This window comes from Petromyzon marinus, assembly GCF_048934315.1.
Source record: "Petromyzon marinus isolate PM22_M1 ecotype Great Lakes invasive population chromosome 68 unlocalized genomic scaffold, UKy_Petmar_22M1.pri1.0 chr68_unloc.1, whole genome shotgun sequence".
NCBI lineage: Eukaryota > Metazoa > Chordata > Hyperoartia > Petromyzontiformes > Petromyzontidae > Petromyzon > Petromyzon marinus.
In genome coordinates this window covers 3,233,752-3,253,910 of record NW_027422597.1, presented here as the reverse complement: position 1 = coordinate 3,253,910, position 20,159 = coordinate 3,233,752, and the positions used below count along the sequence as shown (strand labels likewise).

The 20,159-nt window shown below is 48.5% G+C and overlaps 2 protein-coding genes across 2 annotated transcripts in view; both read left to right on the top strand.

The window, feature by feature from the left end:
- LOC116957957 (E3 ubiquitin/ISG15 ligase TRIM25-like) overlaps positions 1 to 15,894 on the top strand; it is a 509,595-nt gene extending 493,701 nt beyond the window's left edge. The window contains exons 5-6 of the mRNA XM_076058147.1: positions 13,261 to 13,373; positions 14,872 to 15,894. Of these exons, the coding sequence (XP_075914262.1) occupies positions 13,261 to 13,373; positions 14,872 to 15,422 (664 nt within the window). The 3' untranslated portion in view covers positions 15,423 to 15,894. The remainder of the gene's footprint in view (positions 1 to 13,260; positions 13,374 to 14,871) is intronic.
- LOC116957936 (E3 ubiquitin-protein ligase TRIM17-like) lies at positions 308 to 5,045 on the top strand. The gene is made up of 3 exons (XM_032980394.2): positions 308 to 821; positions 1,451 to 1,546; positions 2,614 to 5,045. The coding sequence occupies exons 1-3, from the start codon at positions 672 to 674 to the stop codon at positions 2,869 to 2,871; spliced, it is 504 nt and encodes a 167-aa protein (XP_032836285.1). The 5' UTR covers positions 308 to 671; the 3' UTR covers positions 2,872 to 5,045.
- Positions 15,895 to 20,159: the final 4,265 nt, after the last annotated feature.

Genomic DNA, 20,159 nt, shown 5'->3' with positions numbered 1-20,159 from the left:
TTGTGCGCTGAACTCTAGAAGGATGTGTCTATCTCTCGATACTCATTTCATGCATGAGCCACCACAGCTGAGCCTCACCGATTTATATTAACAAATAATTTCTTTAAATGTATATATTTATGAAAATATTACATTCCTTTGATACATTTTGTTCATGTCAAAGCGTGTACTGTAGCCATGTTTACCTTGAAGCTGCTGTTTGTGCACCAAGGGCATGGGTTCAGATTCCTGGCAGTCATATTATTTGGGTATTTCCGTAAAGTCACGTACAACAAAAAAAATGTTGTTCTACATGACTTTACCGAAAGATCCAAAAATATGAATTCCTGCAGTTACGAAAGCTTTAAGTCAAGATTCCGAGCAGTGTCTCGAGATGTCAGTGACGACAATGAAAATATTTCAAGTATTTTACTTCCTTCTTCACCGTCGCTATAAGAGAGAGGTCCTGATTCAGCATCTCTCTGAGCCACACAGCGAGCGATCCCAGCGAAGCCCATGGGTCATGGCGAGCGCGACTCCCAGTGAGAGTGTGGATAGTGACCTGCGCTGCTCCATCTGCCTGGACACGTTCGTCTGCCCCTCCACGCTGAGCTGCTGACACAACACACGAGAGGCCTCACTTGGAGAATCCCAGGCTGAGAGACCACGTCCTGGTGGCTCCCACCGTGAACATGGAGGAGCGACAGTGCCAGCAGCACAGACAGGAGCTCATTCTTTACTGTGAACAGGATGAGAGCCCGGTCTGCCCAGTCTGCACCATCACAAGAGACCACTCCGGACATAGGTTCATCACAGTGGAAAAAGCGAAACAGACAAGACAGGTGAAGTGTAATGTTCCGTTGTAATCCACATTGTTACAGGAGGTTGAGAGATTCACATAAGTAGGTCGTGACCTCTCACTTCGACCAGGTGAGCGCCTGCTAAAATCTTGAGTTAGAATCTCGTTGGACGCCCATGGTTTAAACCGGATTCTCAAGGTTAGTGAGTTGATCGTCTAAGACCAGTCAACATTTGTCAACATGTCAAATCATATTTTGTATGAGAATTAAAAATACTAGTTTGATTAACTGAGAAACATTACTATGCCTCATATGGCGTGTGAGAAGCCGCTACACCCATCACTGGAAGAGGTTTAAAACATTTTAGAATGTAAGTGATATTTGTCAATAATGTTGTCTCACAGGATATTGCATTGCACCAAGGTAGTTCCAATTGGATTTTTCATCTCAATACATGACACGGATAGTGAAGTCGGGATACAATCGTGGGAAAAGTCAAAATATGAATGGAGACGTTTGCAGAAATATAATGACAACAGATGTGTGTATGTGTGTTGAACTTCTTTCATAGCCAACCGTGCTAATCAGAGATGCGGGATGATGATCAATCAGTGATCCACCAATGGCAATGGTGAGCACCGCGTATTTATTTATGTATCTTCCACACTCAGGAGTTGCTCAGAATCAAGAAGGATGGGAGGGAAGAGAAGAGGAACATGGTGGCGTCACGGACACGGACACTCAGGGATGACTACCGGCACTTGAAGGTATAGAGAGAGACGGCAGCGGCACAATTCCCTCTTCTAGTTTTCCTAAGAATAATATTTCATTAAACTTTGCTTTCATCATTGACGAGCACTGCCACACGCATCGGCGCGGGAAATAGCGTTGGTGAATTGCAAGCAATTACAACTTGCTGGCTGTTTGTCTGCCCAGACTTCTTTTTAAGCCTATTTATTTGAGGGAATAACATTTATGAAACGTGAACCTTCAATTAAACAATTGCTTACGTGTATTTTTACACATCAATTACATTTTTATTCAACATTTGGGAAACATTATTTCCGGTTTACGAAGGCTCGATTTGCCTCAAACGTTTACGACATGAATATAAGGCCACCACTGAACGACACAGAAACTTCATTTATGACGTAACTTCCAACATGATAGCAGTTTTGGTTTAGGCGGGACGGAATCTATCCACGCTGGACGAAGTGTTGACGACTTGCCCTGTCGATTACTTTATTGATCACAACCACGAAGCTTGCCATGGAAGCTTCTGACCCCCAAAAATGGACAGCACCAACTTAGTCTGAGTGCATGGGAGAGTGGACGTGAGTATTGCCTTCGAAATCAGTATTGTTTGTCTCTTTAAGCAAATTTTCACTTAAAACAATAGAGCAATGCCACGTGTATTTGTTCTGTATATTCACGTACCTTTGGCACAATTTTCTGGGAATGTCCATGGCAGGAGAATTTGTTTCGATTAAATTTGTGTTTCTTTCTGATGCACTGTTTGGTAGATCCAGAATGGAATGGAGGGACAGACAGATGCGAATGATACCCATAGAGATGTATTTAATTTTCCACAGATAGGCACTCATCAACGTGTAGCTACAGACAGCAGTATTTCCAATACTACCCATGCCTATGATAGTTTCCCCTTATATTCCATTGTCATTCTCCCTGTGCTTTATATGTTCACGAGCTCCCAATGCACACGTCACTCACCTCCGTGTACATAATCGAAGTATGGTAACAATCATTGCCTGTAAAACACCACATTGCGTCATTGCCTTATGAGTGAATCAACAACTCGGCACTGTCTGTGTAGGAGTCTCTGCGTGGGATCAAGGCGCGGATCAGCCGAGAGTTTGAGCGCCAGAAGAAGGAGGAGAGGGAGGCGCTGGAGCGCGTAGATGAAGAGGGCCGCTCCGTGCTGTCCCGCATCCAGGCGGACATTGCTCGCTACGAGAGCAGAGCATGCGGCCTGGAGCAGGAGATCAACCAACTGCTCGCCGCCCTGGCCATACAGGACCCGCTCTCCTTCCTGCAGGTGGCTCCACATCCATTCACACGCCGCAGTGGCTAGGAGATGTTAACTACCTCGCCTGATATGCAATAGGTCGTAGGTTTTATAATAACCATGATGTCTGCTGTATATTTGGAGTTTGCGCCTCTCTCTCTCTCCTCGTGGATGCTTGGATTTTTTCGGGGTCCTTCAATTTTTCCCTACACATTTAGATTCAACATCATGGGACCTCCTTTGCCAGTACCAAAAATATGATAATAGGTTTTTCCCATTTTTACGGCAAAAAAACAGGTGTTGAGATGTTAAAACACCAAACTGAAACTTTTTACATGGAATAATTTCTGCATTAACCACAATGATTGTAGTCAGAATGCAAAAAAAAACGGATACTCTGATAATATATACATTGTCCTTGACACTAATTGGTTCACACCAGAGACAGCTTTCTTTTGAGCCTCGTCTCAAACGGTGTTAGACCAGAGGATGCCAAAAGGCGTACAGCACAAAGACAATGCACTGTCAGAGTAATGAGAGCTAGGGGTGAGCATCTGAGGGGCTACCTTAGTGTATCGAGTGTAAGGCGCAGTTATCCTTTTGTGTTAAGAAGTTATTGTTAAATAAATTACGTTTGCCTCAGAGAACTCTCCTCTAGTTATGTAACCCACTACAACTGGCGTCAGTAGTGGCCACATTAGCTAGTATGGAAACTAGAAGGAAAGTTCGTACCAAAAGCCCGGGAGAAGACGACGATGACTCGGTTGCCGCAGGGACAACAAACCCTGGGGTGGACGGCGAGTTGCTGCCGGCTGAGCTGCAGCCAGCCCGACCATCCGGCAGATCGCCGACTTCGGGGGGTGCGCTCCGAGGTGCACACTCCCATCTTGTCGAGCTTCTCCACGCGGCAGCCAACATACTTGACGAAATAAATTGCGGGGGGCCGACGGCAGAGGAGGAGAGAGGAGCGGTCTATGTTCAACGGTCGCTCCCGCCAACAGGCCGGCTAAAGATTTTGAAATTCCTACCCCAGACAACACGTCTTCCACCGGAAGTGGAAGCCAAGTGCACCATGGGAGCGGCCCGGACTAACCGGAGAGTGCCTCATCATCGGCGGCACAACCAACACTGGGGGCCGCCATCTTGACGCCTGTCAGCGGCGCAAGGTTTGAAGAGGAGCGGCAGACTACGGGGCGCGTGCCATCCTTCCAACAGCGAGTGCCTCTGTTAAAATAATTCTCCATGGTTGGGGGCGATTGGGCGGCATTCCAGCACCGGTTCCTCGCCCACTGGGAGATGGCAAGTTGGACTGAGGAGAAGGCGATGTGAGCGCCCCTGGCTGCTTTGGACGATGATGCCCTCACTGCCCTCATCACCATCCCGAAGGCGGACTGATCTGCACTCTAGCTAGCGCTCCGCCACATGTCAGCGATCTATGGGCCACCCTCGGACATGCGTCACCACTTCGCTGCTCAATGTAAGGGTGAGACGGAATCTCCCCTCACATTTTGCAGTGCTCTGCTGTCAATGGCGAAGGCCAATTTCCCGCAGATGGACTGTGAGGACATTGACACGCTTGTTTTGGAGAAATTGTTGGTGCTGGCACATGAGCTGCGGATCTTCATTCACGCTGTGGATGATGAGCACATGTGCTCCCTGCATGCCGCGAGGAGCATTCACGCACACCTGCTGCTGCAAAGAGAACCAAGCCTCGCTGCCTACTCAAGGACTGTGGAGTCCTGTGGTTTGCCGGCCGGCACACCACCCGACCAGGCCTTTGCGATAACTCAGCCTGCGGGTTGGAGATCCAACGAACATCTGCAATGATGGGACTTCCACCAGCGGGGACCAGCTCCTCCATGGCCAGACGCAGCCTTCATCACCTGCTATAATTACGGCTTGTGGGGCATGTGTCGTGGGACTGCCGAGCACCTCGACGTCGCGCATCCGGACCCTGGCCTTTGGACCCTAGAGCACCCAAGGCTTCGCAGCATGCTCAGGTGAGTCACGGCACCACACATGTTCAGCCCCTCCTTACACCTCATACACCTCACTGTGTCGCGTTGCATGTTCACCAGTGGTCAGTGGCCCGAGCTGGCCCATAGGGTTGTTTCCAGGGCCGCATGATTTTTCATCGTGATAGACTCTATCGAGGGTGTTGAATTTCTTGTTTTGGTCGATACCGTCGCGTCAGCGACCATTATTTCGGACCTCATCTACAATATTCTACCCATTAAGCATCGCCCCCTGCAACCAATTGAAATCCGGTGTTTTGCTGCCAATGGGGGATCGCTCAGCATAATTGGCCAGATACAAGCCTAAATTTGTATTGGTAAACATTAAATTGCTCGGTCCTGTCCAGGTCTCCTTTTCCCTCGCTGTTCCATGCCGGCTGGGGAGACATCTTGGCGAAAATTCCGATTAATATTCTCATCAAATCAGGGTTGCATCGACCTTCCGTCAGGCCAACGTATGGCGTTTCTGCCCTCCCCCACGAAGTTGAGCACGGCCTGTGCTACTGTGCAGGCGTTGGTAACCCAGACAGTGCATATTCCGCCGGGCACACAGATGCTAGTGCCCCTTCGATTGCGGAAACCCTTTGGTATCTTGTTGGGTCCGTCGAATGCCGTGGTTAGGGGGTTGGACCTGGTGGCCACACAGACTCTGTTGGATGGTTGTACGGACCCTTTCATCATGGTCCTGAATGCTGGGTTGCGACCGGCCGTCATTTCTCAGGGAACCGTACGCTCTCACATGACACCGGCGCCCCTGGGAAACCCGGTTGTGGGCCACGTGGGTACCATACCTAGGTCGCAGCCACGCTCGACCCGGACGACGGTTGGTTAATTTCGCTCTGCTTGGGGGCTGACGACCTGTCCAAGTCACAGCGGGCCAAATTACGTGCACTTTTACGGGAATTCTCTGATGTCTACAGTAAAAGCAAATTTGATATTGGCTGCACTAAATTACTGCGTCATCACATTGACACGGGCGACGCTGCTCCCATTAGGCAGAATCCATTTCGGCTCAGCCCAGCCGACAAGGAACATGTCAAGTTGGCCGTCAATGACATGCTGGCGGCGGACATAATTTCCCCATCAACCAGCCCGTGGGGAGCTCCCATCATTCTCGTGAAAAAACACGATGGCACTTTGAGGTTCTGCGTCGATTTTCGCTGTCTCAATAAAATCTCAGTGGCTAACGCTTACCCGCTTCCTCGTATGGATGAATCGCTGGACGCCTTGGTGGGGGCACGTTATTTCTCTGCGTTGGACATTTTGTCAGGTTTCTGGCAACTCCCCCTTAACGACGTGTCCAAACCCATAACTGCCTTTCGGACACCACAGGGCCTTTTTGAATTCAGCAGGTTGCCCATGGGCCTCCACTCAGCACCAGCGATGTTCCAGCGGCTAATGGAACTGGTCCTCGATGGGCTTCAGTGGGACTCATGTTTGATTTATTTAGATGATGTTATCATCTTTAGCCACACATTCAAGAAGCATCTTGAACGCTTGAGGGCCTAAAGTTCAAGCCGCAGAAATGCCACCTTCTGCGAGAGTCTGTGCATTACCTGGAACACATTGTTAGCCAGTCGGGCATTTTTACTAACCCCGAGAAAATGAGGTGTGTCAGCTCGTGGCCGACTCCTATTTCGGTGGGAGAGGTGCGTAACTTTATTGGGTTTGCTTCGTATTACCATCGCTTTTTGACTGACTTTGCTTCGATCGCAAAACCCCTACACGCCCTGACGGCCAAGGGTGTCAGATTCCACTGGGGGAAGGAGGAGGAGACTGCATTCCAATCATTGCGCGATGTCCTGGTGAATGCCCCACCTTTGAGTTACCCAAACTTTTCCGAGCAACACCGGCATTGGCGGGGTGCTTTCACAGGTCATTGGCCGGGTCGAGCGTGTAATTGCTTATGGCAGCAGGGTGTTGTCCCCGGCGGAGCAACGCTACTGTGTTACTCGCCATGAGTTATTGGCAATTGTGTTTTTTATCCAGCAATATTGGCCATACCTGTACGGCAGGAATTTTACCGTTTGATCGGAGCATGCGGCGTTGCAATACACCTTGCGCATTGACCAACCATCCGGTCAATTCTCCAGATGGCTTGAGGTCCTTCAGCACTCCGATTTCATGGTTACCTACCGCAAAGGCACTCGACATTCTAACGCCGATGCTTTGTCTCATTTACCAACAAGCGACAAATGTGCTTGTTTCCTCGGTTCAGGCCATTGCAACCTACCAGAAGTTGGCCCGGTTCCGCCCCTCACAGCAGCTGCCGATGTGCTCCCTTCTGGGTCGTGTCTCTCAGGGGACCCTGTTGAGCCAGCCGGTTGGGACGACATTCTCAACCTGACTCTCGCTGAATGGGGTCGCCTCCAAATGGAGGATGCATCCCTGCTTACCTTGCATCGCCGCACAGGGCACTTGGCAAATGGTCGAGGAGGTTTTGATTCCCTTTTCTTGTGCAAAGGCCTCCTTATAAAATGGGATGGTAGATCCCAACCACACAAAATTGTCGTACCCTCTGCCCTGTGAGGCAGGGCCGTTTTGGCCGCGCACGAGCATTTATTGCACCTCGGGGCTCACAAAACCTTCGCCAGGCTCCAGCTGGATTTCTTCTGACGGGGCATGGCACGGGATGTGGCTGACCTATTCATGGGCTGCACCCAGTGTGCATGGCAGAAGCCTCCAGCAAAGCCAGTGTGCCCACCCCTGCAGTCTAGCAAGATGTCCGACATCAACGAGCTTGTCGCATTGGACATCCTGGGACCTTTTCCTACCACACCTAGGGGTAACAAGTACCTGCTGGTTGGGGTGGAGTATTTTACACACTGGCCCATGGCCTGGCCACTCCCCATCCAGTCGGCAGCAGCCATCACTGACGCCTATGTCCAGGGCTACGTCCTCGACAAAGGTGTTCCTGAGCGGCTGCTGACCGACCAGTGAAACATTTCTCAAGCACCCTGCTGCGTGAAGTGTGTAACCTTTTGGGCAGAAAAACTGTCTGTACCTCACCGTACCACCCACAAACCGACGGTATGGTAGAACGTCTGCATAAGATGCTTATTTTTATGTTGTGCCACCAGGTGAGTGACTCCCAAATTGATTGGGATCCACAGATCCCCGGGGTCCTGGGCGCGTACAGGATAGCTCCTCACGCGGTGACAGGATTCACACCTTTATTTTTTAAGTATGGCAGGGATGTGAACCCTCCCGTGGAGGCCCAGCTTCGTATCGCTTAACACACCTCTAAATCTAAACTGGCGGATCACTTGAAATTCAACATACAGAAATTGGCTGAGACACGGGAGGCCGTCATTGAAAATGCGGGCTCTCGCCAGAGAACCAACGAGAGGTTACGTGCCCTTCGGTTGAATGCGCATGAATGGGTCATGGGGGACAAAGCCTGGCACCAAAATCCCCAGGTGCCCTTGGCAGCATCGCCTAAGTTGCTCAGCCCCTGGAGGGGCCCAGTTGAATTTGTCCAAGTCGTCTGCCCCCAGTGTGTCAAGGTCAGATGGGGCAGATGTTGCTGGTTCGTCCACCACTCGCGCCTTAAACCCTTCGTCGTGCTGAGTACTCCCACATCACTTACACACCGTGGGGGCCAACCATGTGATGTGCCCGATGACCCTGGGAATGCTTCCTTAGCACCTAACTCTCACCAAAGTCATGATGTTCCGCCCCTAGATGGTGCAGGAGTGACGGTTCCGTGCCCATCCACGCCACCCACTCCTGACGTTGAACACACAACCGGCCTGCTGGCTGTACCTACAGATGAGACAGTCGCGTCCACTCCTATGCCACACCACCCTGTCCCTTACGACGGACCGGCTACATGAACGCGCACAAAAATCATGCGTTTGTCGTGACCTTTTCCCCCCACGCACCCACACATGCGCTGTAACGACCACTTATCTTGATAACCGCCAGTTCACCTCGGTCGATGAACGTCACCTATTTCGTCTCCGTGCGTTGCATGCATCGTTTTTGCCATGGTTGGTGTGTTCTGGCGGGGTTGAGTGTATGGCCGCTCGTGATTGTGTATATGTGCATAATGCATATTTGTACAGGTGGGCTGGGGTATTTATGTTGGGTTCTTTGTTGTTGATGTTCATTTTGTTATTGACGAGGCACATGCATTCCGATTTTGTTATAAAACTTTATTAAGGGGATAGTTGACAGCCAGGACAGCTGAGTGCTATGAGGCGGGGAGGGGGGGGGTGATGTAAAGGTATTATTGGGTGAAGATGCGCCATCTCCATGCAGTTAGCCGGTAGTACCGGTCATGTGCCAATAAGGGGCATAAGAGGGGATAAGCCCCAGTGTTAAGGGACTATGGCCCACAGGGGCCAATGGTAACCCTTATGGAATGGCATGTAGACCCCAGGAGGGGGCTGGGGGAGGACATCACCCCCAGGTCCTGCTGGAAGGTTCAAGAAGGAAGGTGTGGCCAGGGCGGAGCAAGCCACAGCTCTGTATTAAAGCCGGACCTCTGAACGGTCTTGGAAGTCCTCGCTCACCCGAAGATCGAAGAGCCTCCTGAAGAGAAGAGCCCAATGGGTAAATCCATACCCTTGGCTAGGGTCGGCTCAAGCTTAATCCATTGAAGACCAAGCTTCACTCAAGAAGGGTGTAGGTTAGCCAGTGAGAGGCGTATTAGTCCAGAGGGGCTACCTCCTTAGTGTATCGGGTGTAAGGCACCGTTACCCCCTTTGTGTTAAGAAGTTATTGTTAAATAAATTACGTGTTGCCTCAGAGAACTCTCCTCTAGTTATTTAACCCACTACACATATATTATCAGAGTATTTTTTTTGTTTGCATTATGACCACAAGCATTGTGGTTAATGCAGACATGATTCCTTGTAAAAGGTTTAAATTTGGTGTTTTAACATCTTAGCACATTTTTTGTTGCCAGAAAAAAGGGGTTAAAATCTATTACCATATTTTGGTACTGGAAAAGGAGGTCCCATGATGTAGATGCTCACCCCGAGCTCTCATTACTCTGATAGTGCATTGTCTCTGGGCTGTACGCCTTTTGGCATCCTCTGGTCTAACACTGTTTGAGACGAAGCTCAAAAGAAAGCTGTCTCTGGTGTGGACCAATCAGTTTCACGGACAAGGCATATATTATCAGAGTATTTTTTTGTTTGCGTTCTGACCACAAACAGTGGTTAATGCAGACATGATTCCTTGTAAAAGGTTTCAGTTTGGTGTTTTAACATCTTAACACCTGTTTTGTTGCCATAAAAAGGGGAAAACCTATTATCATTTAGAATCAACATTAAGTGGTTAGAGTAATTTGCTGCTATACATTTCCACATGATAAGCCACTTCGTTGAGTTACAAAATATGTTTCTAATAGTTTTTCCTCACAGCCTTGGTTTATTAAAGGGTTTATCTACAACCAGCAGAGGCAAACCGCCCTGTGAGACGTTGACATTGTTGGCAATCTTATTTCATTGTTTTTTGATCTGGGGGTAAGCGGTAGTGTCCAATAATAGACGCGCATTTGCTTCCGTGTGACATTCAGACCTGGACTTGTCCAGTACAACATCGCCATTTACCTCGACTGGTATGGAGGAGGTCGTGGGTTTGACCTCAACCCTGACGATGCCTGCTGTAAATTTGGAGTCTACGTCTCTCTCTCTGTGATCGTGTAGATTTTTTTCTGATTTTTCACTCCACATTTGTAATCAACATCACGCATTCAGAGTATTTGGCTGCTATTATAAATGTCCACATAAGCCAGTTCGTTCAGCTAGCATTTGTGATAGCCAGCTCGCTACTGAAAAAGTGTGACATAGCCAAGTGGGCCTTACGTTGTTTATTCAGAGTTCAGAAAAAGAGTTGTTGAACATTACTTTTTTAGCTGCAAAGAGTGGTTTTCTCATATTCTTTGGGTATTTCGGTAAAGCCAAGTAGATAGAAAAAATAATAAAAAATATCAAGACGTTTCGATCGCAACAAGCAATCGTCATCAGTCCATGTCCAGTAAAACGAACCCTGTTTTTATTATTATTTTTAAGTTAGGCATCCACTCTACGCCCGTCCTTGTGGAAGAGGTACGTGGATGACATGTTTGTCATCTGGCCACATGGCCGACCAGTTCTGAACCAATTCCTCAACCACATCAATTCCATACACCCAGCCATTAAATTCACCATGGAGGTAGAAAATGATGGCAAGATACCATTCTTGGATGTCCTAATCAAAAAGAGACCAGATGGCTCAATGAGCCATTCTTGTCTACAGGAAAGCCACCCATACTGATGCCTACCTAAAACCTGATTCCCACCACCATCTATCCCAGATGAATTCCCTCATGAAAACTTTACACCATAGAGCTCAATGCATCTCCAACCGTGAACACCTATCCAGTGAACTCAAACACATACATCAAGCTCTCAAGGCGAATGGATATTCTGACTACACAATCCGCAAAGCCATCACCCCAACCGTGAGGAAGGAGCCCTCTGAGGATCCAATCAAAACCATCACCGTGCCTTACCTAGCAGGGGTAACCAAAAATATTTCCTAAATCTTGAACAAATACAAGATCCAGGTCCGATGTCACAAAGCACATAAAATTCGTAATCTGATCCCATCTGTGAAGGACAAGATCCCTGACATGCAATATCCTGGCGTCCACAAACTAAGCTGTGTCTGTGGCAGTAATTACATTGGGGAAACTAAGCGACTTGTTTCGGACCATGTTCGTGAACATAAGGCAAATCTGAAACACAGTAGGACCAATTATTCTGCCATGGCTGATCATTGTTTCAATGCGGTGGGATCACACGAAATTGAATTCCCTAAGACGAAGGTACTTTGCAAACTCACTGGCTATCAACAAAGATTCGTTCATGAAGCCATTCATATATGCAGACAAAGACACAATTTCAACCGAGAGGATGGGTACAAACTTAGCAATCATTGGAAGGACGTGATCAACTAGTTTAAGTCTTAACTGGCTGTCATGCTCCAATCCTGCCACCTTCCGATGTTAGTTGTTATTTTCGGCACTCCGATTTTACATTAACATGCTAATCTCTCACATTAACATAGCCACCTCAGCACTCTCGCCGTGGAGGCAGCTCTACAATCTTACATTTACAGGCACATTTTTACCTGGCATCCCTTTAGATGGTGGAAACCCACCACCAGCGCCATTGTTGACCATCAATTACATTAATATTATCTGCCCCGCCCGTGCTGCTGACAGGGCTTACGCCCATTTTAAACCTTTATAAACAGTTTGCCTTTAGAGGCTAACCCCTTTTTCCTGATGACGACCGCTTGTATTGCGATCAAAACGTCGTGTTTTATTTTTATTATTTCTATCTACGTGTCTTTACCGAAAGAACCAAATAATATAATAAGAATAGGCTTAACAGTACAAAGGCAATGCAAGTATAAAAGTATTAACAGCCCTGGTTAAACAGTGATGCCTTGCAATGGGTATCTGTTTGGTGTTTGAACATCTTAACACCTCCTCTTTTAATTGCCATAAAGGATTAAGCCTCTTCTTAATTTTTTAATCATATCGATATTGGCAATTAGGTCCCAATGAGAAAACCCTGTTTTTCACAATTCTCCGTTTACAGGTATTTATTAATTCTCTAATGTTGCGCTCCACTGCAAGTGCCAGGTGACTGTGTGGAGATGGGCATCTGTTTAGGATGTCGATGTTAATGTGAAATGCCGGTTTGTGTTTTTCAGAATCTCCTGCATGAGAATCTCAGGTTAGTACCAACCCAGACTCAAACTCGAGCTCTGTGTGCCACCTAGTGGACAAATCAGTGAACGGTCATGATGTGTATTCTTTGGTTTATTCGATAAAGTCACGTAGTAAGAAAACTAATAATACAGTTAATTAAAATAAAATAATACACAAAACTAAAACCACCAATGTAGACTGTAGCCTGGTTCTTAACCTGAGTGAGCGTACTGGCAGTCTTTAATGTAGACTTATTCTTGGTTCTTTCAGTAATGAAAATAAAATAAAAATGTTATTAATAATAAACCCAATTGTAGGAAGTTGTATCCCATACTGTCCGTGTGTAGAGAGACGTGGACCCACATTAAACTGTCTTATGCTGTGAGTGGAGGGACTGCACCCTCCATAGACTCTGCGTGTCCCGTGCTGTGTGAGTGGAGGGACTGCACCTCCATAGACTCTGCGTGTTCCGTGCTGTGTGAGTGGAGGGGGACTGCACCCTCCATAGACTCTGCGTCCCGTGCTGTGTGAGTGGAGGGACTGCACCCTCCATAGACTCTGCGTGTCCCGTGCTGTGTGAGTGGAGGGACTGCACCTCCATAGACTCTGCATGTCCCGTGCTGAGTGAGTGGAGGGACTGCACCCTCCATAGACTCTGCGTGTCCCTTGCTGTGTGAGTGGAGGGACTGCACCCTCCATAAACTCTGCGTCCCGTGCTGTGTGCAGGAGCTCGGACTCGCAGGGGATCCAGGATGTGCCTCCTCCCACATTCAGTCACCAAAAGCTCACAGAGGGCATCTCGCTAGGAGGAGTGAATACGACGCTCATGGTTCTCGTGTGTGAGTTTTTATCTCACTCTGCACTCTGCACTGATCTCTGTCAACATCGTTCATTACAAACACAACTATGCAGACCAGCACCGCTCGGTAGGCTGCTGCACTTTGTTTCAGACAGGTGGCGTGTCCTTGGGGTGTGTATCTTTAAAACAGTTTTATTTTACCAGGTAAGGTCCACTGAGCTATGTGGCTCTTTTTCAGACAGGAACTGACCACAAATGACCGCTCAAGAAAGTGTATTATCACGTGGAAATTTATGTTGCAGCTAAGTGATCTTAACGCTAGACGATGAGTCTAAATGTGGAGCGGAAAACTGGTGTGCCTCTGCTGGTTGTAGAAAAACCCTCTGATAAATCAAGGCTGTGAGTATAAACTATTACATAAACAATTACTTTACCAGATAAGACCCACTGAGCTATATAGCTCTGCTTCAGAAGAAATCTTGCCAGAAATGATAACTCAACAAAGTGGCTTATCATGTAGAAATGTATTACAGCAAATTACTGTAAATGCTTGATGTTGATTATAAATGTGGAGAGAAAAATCGGAGGACCTGGAAAAATATCGACGTGACCACGAGGAGAGAGAGATGCAAACTCCAAATATACAGCAGACGTCAGGGTTGGGATCGAACCTACGACCACCTGCATAACAGGCGAAGTAGTTAACATCAGGTGGATCGAGGGTAAGTCCAGTGATAAATACAGTCACAGGGACACAGAGTGAAACACTGTACATACAGTACCTGCATGGATGCCCGGTGGAGCCTTAACAGACCGTTGGGGCAAGTGCGGTCAGGGAGCAGCAGCACCTATGAAGGCCGGCATGGCACACGAGGGGGTGGGTGGCCAGCACCACGCCCGGCCGGCTTTGTCTCCCTCGTGCCGAAAGTTTACACATCACACCAGCAGAGGCCAGTATAGCGTGAACCATTGTTGTACTGTACCTCTACGCTTCTACGTTCATGATCCCCACCATCGCCAACGCGCACCGACGAGAGCGGTGAAGTATGGTCAAATAACCCCCCCCCCAGGACGCGCACGGCACGGGGAGGGTGCTCATCCATTAGCGGAGTGACACAATATCTGTGCGTGGATGTGAGAGTGTGCGAGACTGTGGTAGCTATTGTACAGGCATTGTGTTTGTTGAGAGACGCTGCGAGAGTGGCATTAACATCGTGGTGCTGGCATCAACACCACTGTTCACTACCACTGCACACCCACCCATGGTCATATTAGTGTAGTACTCTTTGGTTCTTTCAGTAAAGTCATGTCGGTATTAATAAAATTTAAAAATATCACGACGTTTCTAACTCAACGTAAGCGTTTGTCTTCAGGCGAAAATGGCGAGCGTAGCCGCGATGTCTGCTGCAGCGCAGCAACAACACAACAAACACAAAACCAGTACGTGTGTGTGTACACGCCACGTGCACTGCTCGTGCCTCTACTGCACACGCGTCGCCGTGACCGTAGTGCGGGTGTCATCACTGTCCTCACCACAGATGGACGTTCGCCGACTCTGGACACAAACTTAGCCCGCGACCACCTCCAGATTTCCTCGGATCTCAGGACGGTGACAGTGAGCCCTGTCCCCCAGGGTCGCCTCCATCATCTACACCTCTTTGATTACTGGTCACAAGTCCTGTGCTCTGAGAGCTTCTCATCGGGTCAGCACTACTGGGAGGTGGACGTGGGAAGCGCGAGGCTGTGTCGGGTTGGAGTCGCGTACGGCACAATCCCAAGGAGAGGGAGTGGTGATGAGTGCCTCCTGGGAGTGAGTGACGTCTCCTGGTGTCTACAGAAAGTTGGCGACATCTTCTCAGTGCTGCATGGCAAGGTAGAGACCTCACTGTCGGTGCCGGAGTCTCCGCGAAGAGTCGGGGTTCATCTGGACTGGGATGCGGGGCTGCTGTCGTTTTACAGCACCGACTCCATGGCGCCGTTGCACTCGTTTCACCAAACCTTCACTCAGCCCCTACATCCTGGGCTGTGGGTGGGGTGGGTTAAAGTTGGTGACTCGGTGAGGATTGTGGATCTGAGTGGTGCGTCCTGAGAGAGGTGAACGTGAACAGTGCAGAGGGCAGACGCCACGACGCACGGCGCTCGCCACCCTCGTCACCGTCACGCGCAGTGCCACGCCCGTGACTGCCTGGTGGCTGTCGGCGGCTAGGGTCTGCGTGGCTCTCCATCGCGACGGGGGGGCTGAGCGTAAACAATCCTCACAATCTTCATGGGGTGGGGGGGGGGGGTGGTGATAAAATAGGTACTGCTCTGTGTGTGTGTGAAGCCAACGTGGATGCATTCACCCTGCCAGAGGAGTGTGACTGTAGTGTAGGGGTGCAGTGAGTAGCAGTGGTAAACTTGGGATGTGTTTATACACTGGTGGTATCATGGGTTGTGGGAGAGATACTACAACAGTAATATTAATTTTAAAAGTATAAATGTATGCCTACGACAGTGGCATCGCAACGCTTGTATCGTCAATTCTAGAATAAAAATACAGAACACAAACAACATCAATGCACTCTTTGGTTATTTCGGTAAAGTCACATAGAAAGAAAATAAATTAAAAATAAACTACGTTTCGATTGCAACACAAACAACCATCATCAGGTAGAACTAAATTTGAGAGAGACAAAACAGACACGGAGACACACAGACAACACACAAGCAGAGAGAGACACACAACATAGACACACACAGCATAGACACACAGAGACCCAATGCCTCTGTGTCGAGGCCTTAAATAGAGAGAGGGGTGGGGGTAGGCAGAGAGAGAGCTGGTTCTGCTGGGACAGCTGCTGGAGCAGATAAATTAGCATTTCAATGAATCCACCACGAAGCGACCAAGGGAGAGAAAAATCGAATGGCCCTATAAGTGCCTGGTAAATTTTATAGAGAGAAATCGGCAGTTTGAAAAAAATATTTTAGCACATTTTTGGAAATGTAATGCAATGCAACACAGAGAGTCGGCTAACACACAGTTCACGCATAGCCTGGTTGATTACGATCTCCAAAGATTGCTAAAATTAGAAGTTAAGTGTGAAATTTGACAGAGACACAGATAGATGTGTGGAAATCCACGCCGAAGCGGCCGGGCAAGAGAAAGAGCGAATGGACCTATGAGAGCCTTTCCACTTTATTCCAGTGACCCGGGTGCTGCTGCGGAGTCCACTTTCTGTCCAGCCTCCCTCCCCCCAACTTGTCTCTCCCCCCCTACTGCCGAGGCCTATATAATCTCGTGCCACGGCAGATCTCTCGCCTATCTTCTTTGGTTCTTTCGGTAAAGTCACTGTCCTCCAGACAGTCTCGTCCCTTCACCTGATGAAGGCCGCTTGTGTTGTGGCCAAAACGTCGTGAGAATGATTGTGTTATTTTATTTTATCAATTTATTATTTTATTCCCATTCTACGTGACTTTACCGAAAGAACCAAAGAAGATTAATCCTTGCTGTCACGAGAGCTTTAAATCGAAATCTCTCGCCTACTTCAGCAGTTTTTTATTGCTGTGGTTGTCCCACCTGATGACGATTGCTTGTGTTGTGATCGAAACGTCGTGATCTATTATTTTTCTATCTACGCAACTTTACCGAAAGAACCAAAGAGTATGTATAAATATTAATTTATATATAAATCTTTCTAAATATGTTCATAGTTTTATATAAAATTAAAATTAAAATATGTTGATATTTTTATATATTTTATATCATTATATTTTTTATATAAATGCGCAAATTTAAACACACTCTTTGGTTCTTTCAGTAAAGTAACGTAGTTAAAAATAAAATTAAACAAATCACGACGTTTATGCTTAGCCACCTCAGCACTCTCGCCGTGGAGGCTTACACACTACACCAGGTGTCAATTTTAAGGTTAAGTCGACCTCGGCGATGTTCAGGACCAGTTTAGATACTTTCAAATATTTAAAACTAAGATATTACTTGCTTTGAATGTCAGCCATCGAAGGGATTTAACTAACTTCACTGGGGTTGTTGTGCAGTACAAAATCCACTGCATATTACACTTGAACACTCGGTCAATACAGACACACAGCCTACTCTCTACCCTGTATTCACAAGATACACATAGTCTACTCCCTACACTGTATGTGTAGTGCCGTGAATTCACTCGGATGACAACCGTCTCTTTTTCCGCCGTCACTTTTATTCCATCGTTCCATACACACAGTAATTCTCTCCGTGCTCCGCCAACTCATCCCCTTCCACACACAGTATTCCTTCAACTATCTCTTCACACACAGTGTCTTCCCTTCCACACACAGTGGTTCGTCTTCTATCTCCACACACACAGTGTCGCCGCTATCTCTTCACATGCAGTGACTTTCCTTCCACACACAGTGGTTCGTCTTCTATCTCCTCACACACACAGTATCGCCGCTATCTCTTCACACGCAGTGACTTTCCTTCCACACACAGTGGTTCGTCTTCTATCTCCTCACACACACAGTATCGCTGCTATCTCTTCACACGCAGTGACTCCATCTAGCTATTCACACACAGTGACTCCATCTATCTTCGCTAACGCTGACTCTCCCTATCGCTATTTACTGTCTTTGGGGTCCGGCTCTCTATCTATTCTTCCCTAACATTCCAGCTGTCTTCTTCGTATCTCTTCACCTCTCGCCAACAACTGCCCAGCAACAACTCTCCAACAACAACTCCCCAGCAGCAACTCCACTCCGTTCAAACCACCTCGTGTTTTATCCCCTTTCGCATTAGCCTTAATTAATTGCCACGTGGCTCGCTGGCCGTTTTCCGCCAGCTCGCACCTGTCCCCTCCATCAGACATCCAGACGCGACCACTTAACACTAACAGCCTCTCGACCAATCACAGCCCTCATGCCACGACTCCCTTAATTACTTCGGGTTGTTTACGCCACCCGCGACTCGACCACCTGTTCGACCTCATGTGACCCGTTCTCCTTGTCTGTCTGTATGTACTGTATATGGCCAATTCCTATGCGTATTGTTTACTCCACTACATCACCCCCCCCCCCCCCCGTGATGAAAGAACCTAGCCGTCCCCGGCTACGATATACTCGAATTGGAGTAGTGGAGTGAAGCAGACGGAACGATGACAACATATATACATAACGCATTTGCAATATACAACCATTTTGTACAATCACGCAACGACACGCACACAACACCTTTATACAGAATTCCCAACCCCCAAAGTCAATGTATTGTATTCCTCCTGGAACGGGTTCCCACTGCCGGTCCATCTCCCCTGCACGGGATACCCTGCGGTAAGGGAAGGCCTCGCTCGTCTTGCAATGAACTCTGCGCTCATCCCTGTCCCAGCGACACTCAGCTGGCGGGGCTGTCCGTCGTTCATGGTCGGGACGGCCATTGGTCCGGATCTGTGGCCGTTCAATCGGGGTCCGGTCGGTAACCCTGCTCAAAAAGGGCGATCCTGCAGGCACATGGGGGGCAGATCTCTGGGACACGCGCACTTGTGACCTCCCCACAGGTTCGTCGGACACATCCAATACAGGCCGCTCTCGGATGGGGGATGACGCATCATACGGTAACACAAATTTCTTCAGGCGCGACGGGTGAACAAACCATGTCCGACGACCGAATTTTATTCACACTCTGATCCCGTAAAACCTCCACAATATCAACGGGCCCCTGCCAGGGGCAGTGAAATTTCGGGGACGTTCCCACCGGCACCATGGGGCAGTGCAACCAGGCTTTATCTCCAACACTCCACGGCTCTCGTGGCCGCTGCCTGCCGAACAATCTTTCGTTAGCGGCTTGTCGTCATGCCGTATTTTGCAATGCAGCCTCTCAGGCTTCCCTTAGACGGTCCAAAGCCACCTGCATCAGAGCAGGCACCGTCGTAGATTTCTCCCGTTTTCGAATTCCCAATTTCACAATAGCCGGCGCTTCCGGTTCCCGTCCATACATCAGAAAAAATGGCGAGTACCCCGTTGAGGCATGCGGGGCCAATCTATACGCGGCCAGCGTCACTGCAACATGCAGATCCCAATCATCTTGAGCGGTGTTTACTTGGTGACAAAGCATGGACGTCAGCGTCCTATGCAGCCGCTCGACCATCCCGTCAGTCTGTGGGTGGTACGGGGACGTCCGGAACTTTTTGGTCCCCAGCGAGTCACACACATCCTTAATCAATTTCGATGAAAAATTTCTGCCTTGGTCAGTAAGCAAATGTTCCGGGGCCCCCTTATCTAATAAGTATCCATTCAAGAAAGCCTCAGCGATCGACGTCGCTGACTGGTCTACTAGCGGCCATGCCATCGACCAACGAGTTAAGTATTCCACCCCGACGAGCAAATATCTGTGCCCTCGGGGGGTGACGGGGAACGGACCCAAAATATTCAGTGCCACAATTTCGTTCACTCTCGAAACTTGAATCGATTACAAAGGGACACGATATGGCCGTGCCGGCGCTTTCCTCCGTGCACATTCCTGGCACGCTTTTACATGCTGTTTCACATCGTTAAACATTCCCGGCCAGTAAAATTCACTCCCCACCGTCAACGTGGTCTTCTCCCCCAGATGCAGCAATTTCTCATGTACCTCGTTAATCAGTTTCCCCCGCAACACCTACGGGACAACAATACAAAATTTTTGTGCTTCCACATCCCAGCGAACAAGCAACCCCTCCGTTAACATAAAAAATGGGCGATCCTCCGATCCCCTTGAACGAGAGGCATGCAGCCTCATCCTGGTCAGCGAGGAATCTTCCACCTGCAATTGCTTCCACTGCTTCAATGACAACCCCAACAGTCCAATTTCTGCTCC

Excerpts from the sequence above, each read along its gene's own strand:
- LOC116957936 (XM_032980394.2), top strand. The coding sequence starts at position 672 with ATGGAGGAGCGACAGTGCCAGCAGCACAGACAGGAGCTCATTCTTTAC. Across the intron at positions 822-1,450 it reads AAGCGAAACAGACAAGACAG|GAGTTGCTCAGAATCAAGAA; the intron begins GTGAAGTGTAAT and ends TTCCACACTCAG. Across the intron at positions 1,547-2,613 it reads ATGACTACCGGCACTTGAAG|GAGTCTCTGCGTGGGATCAA; the intron begins GTATAGAGAGAG and ends CTGTCTGTGTAG.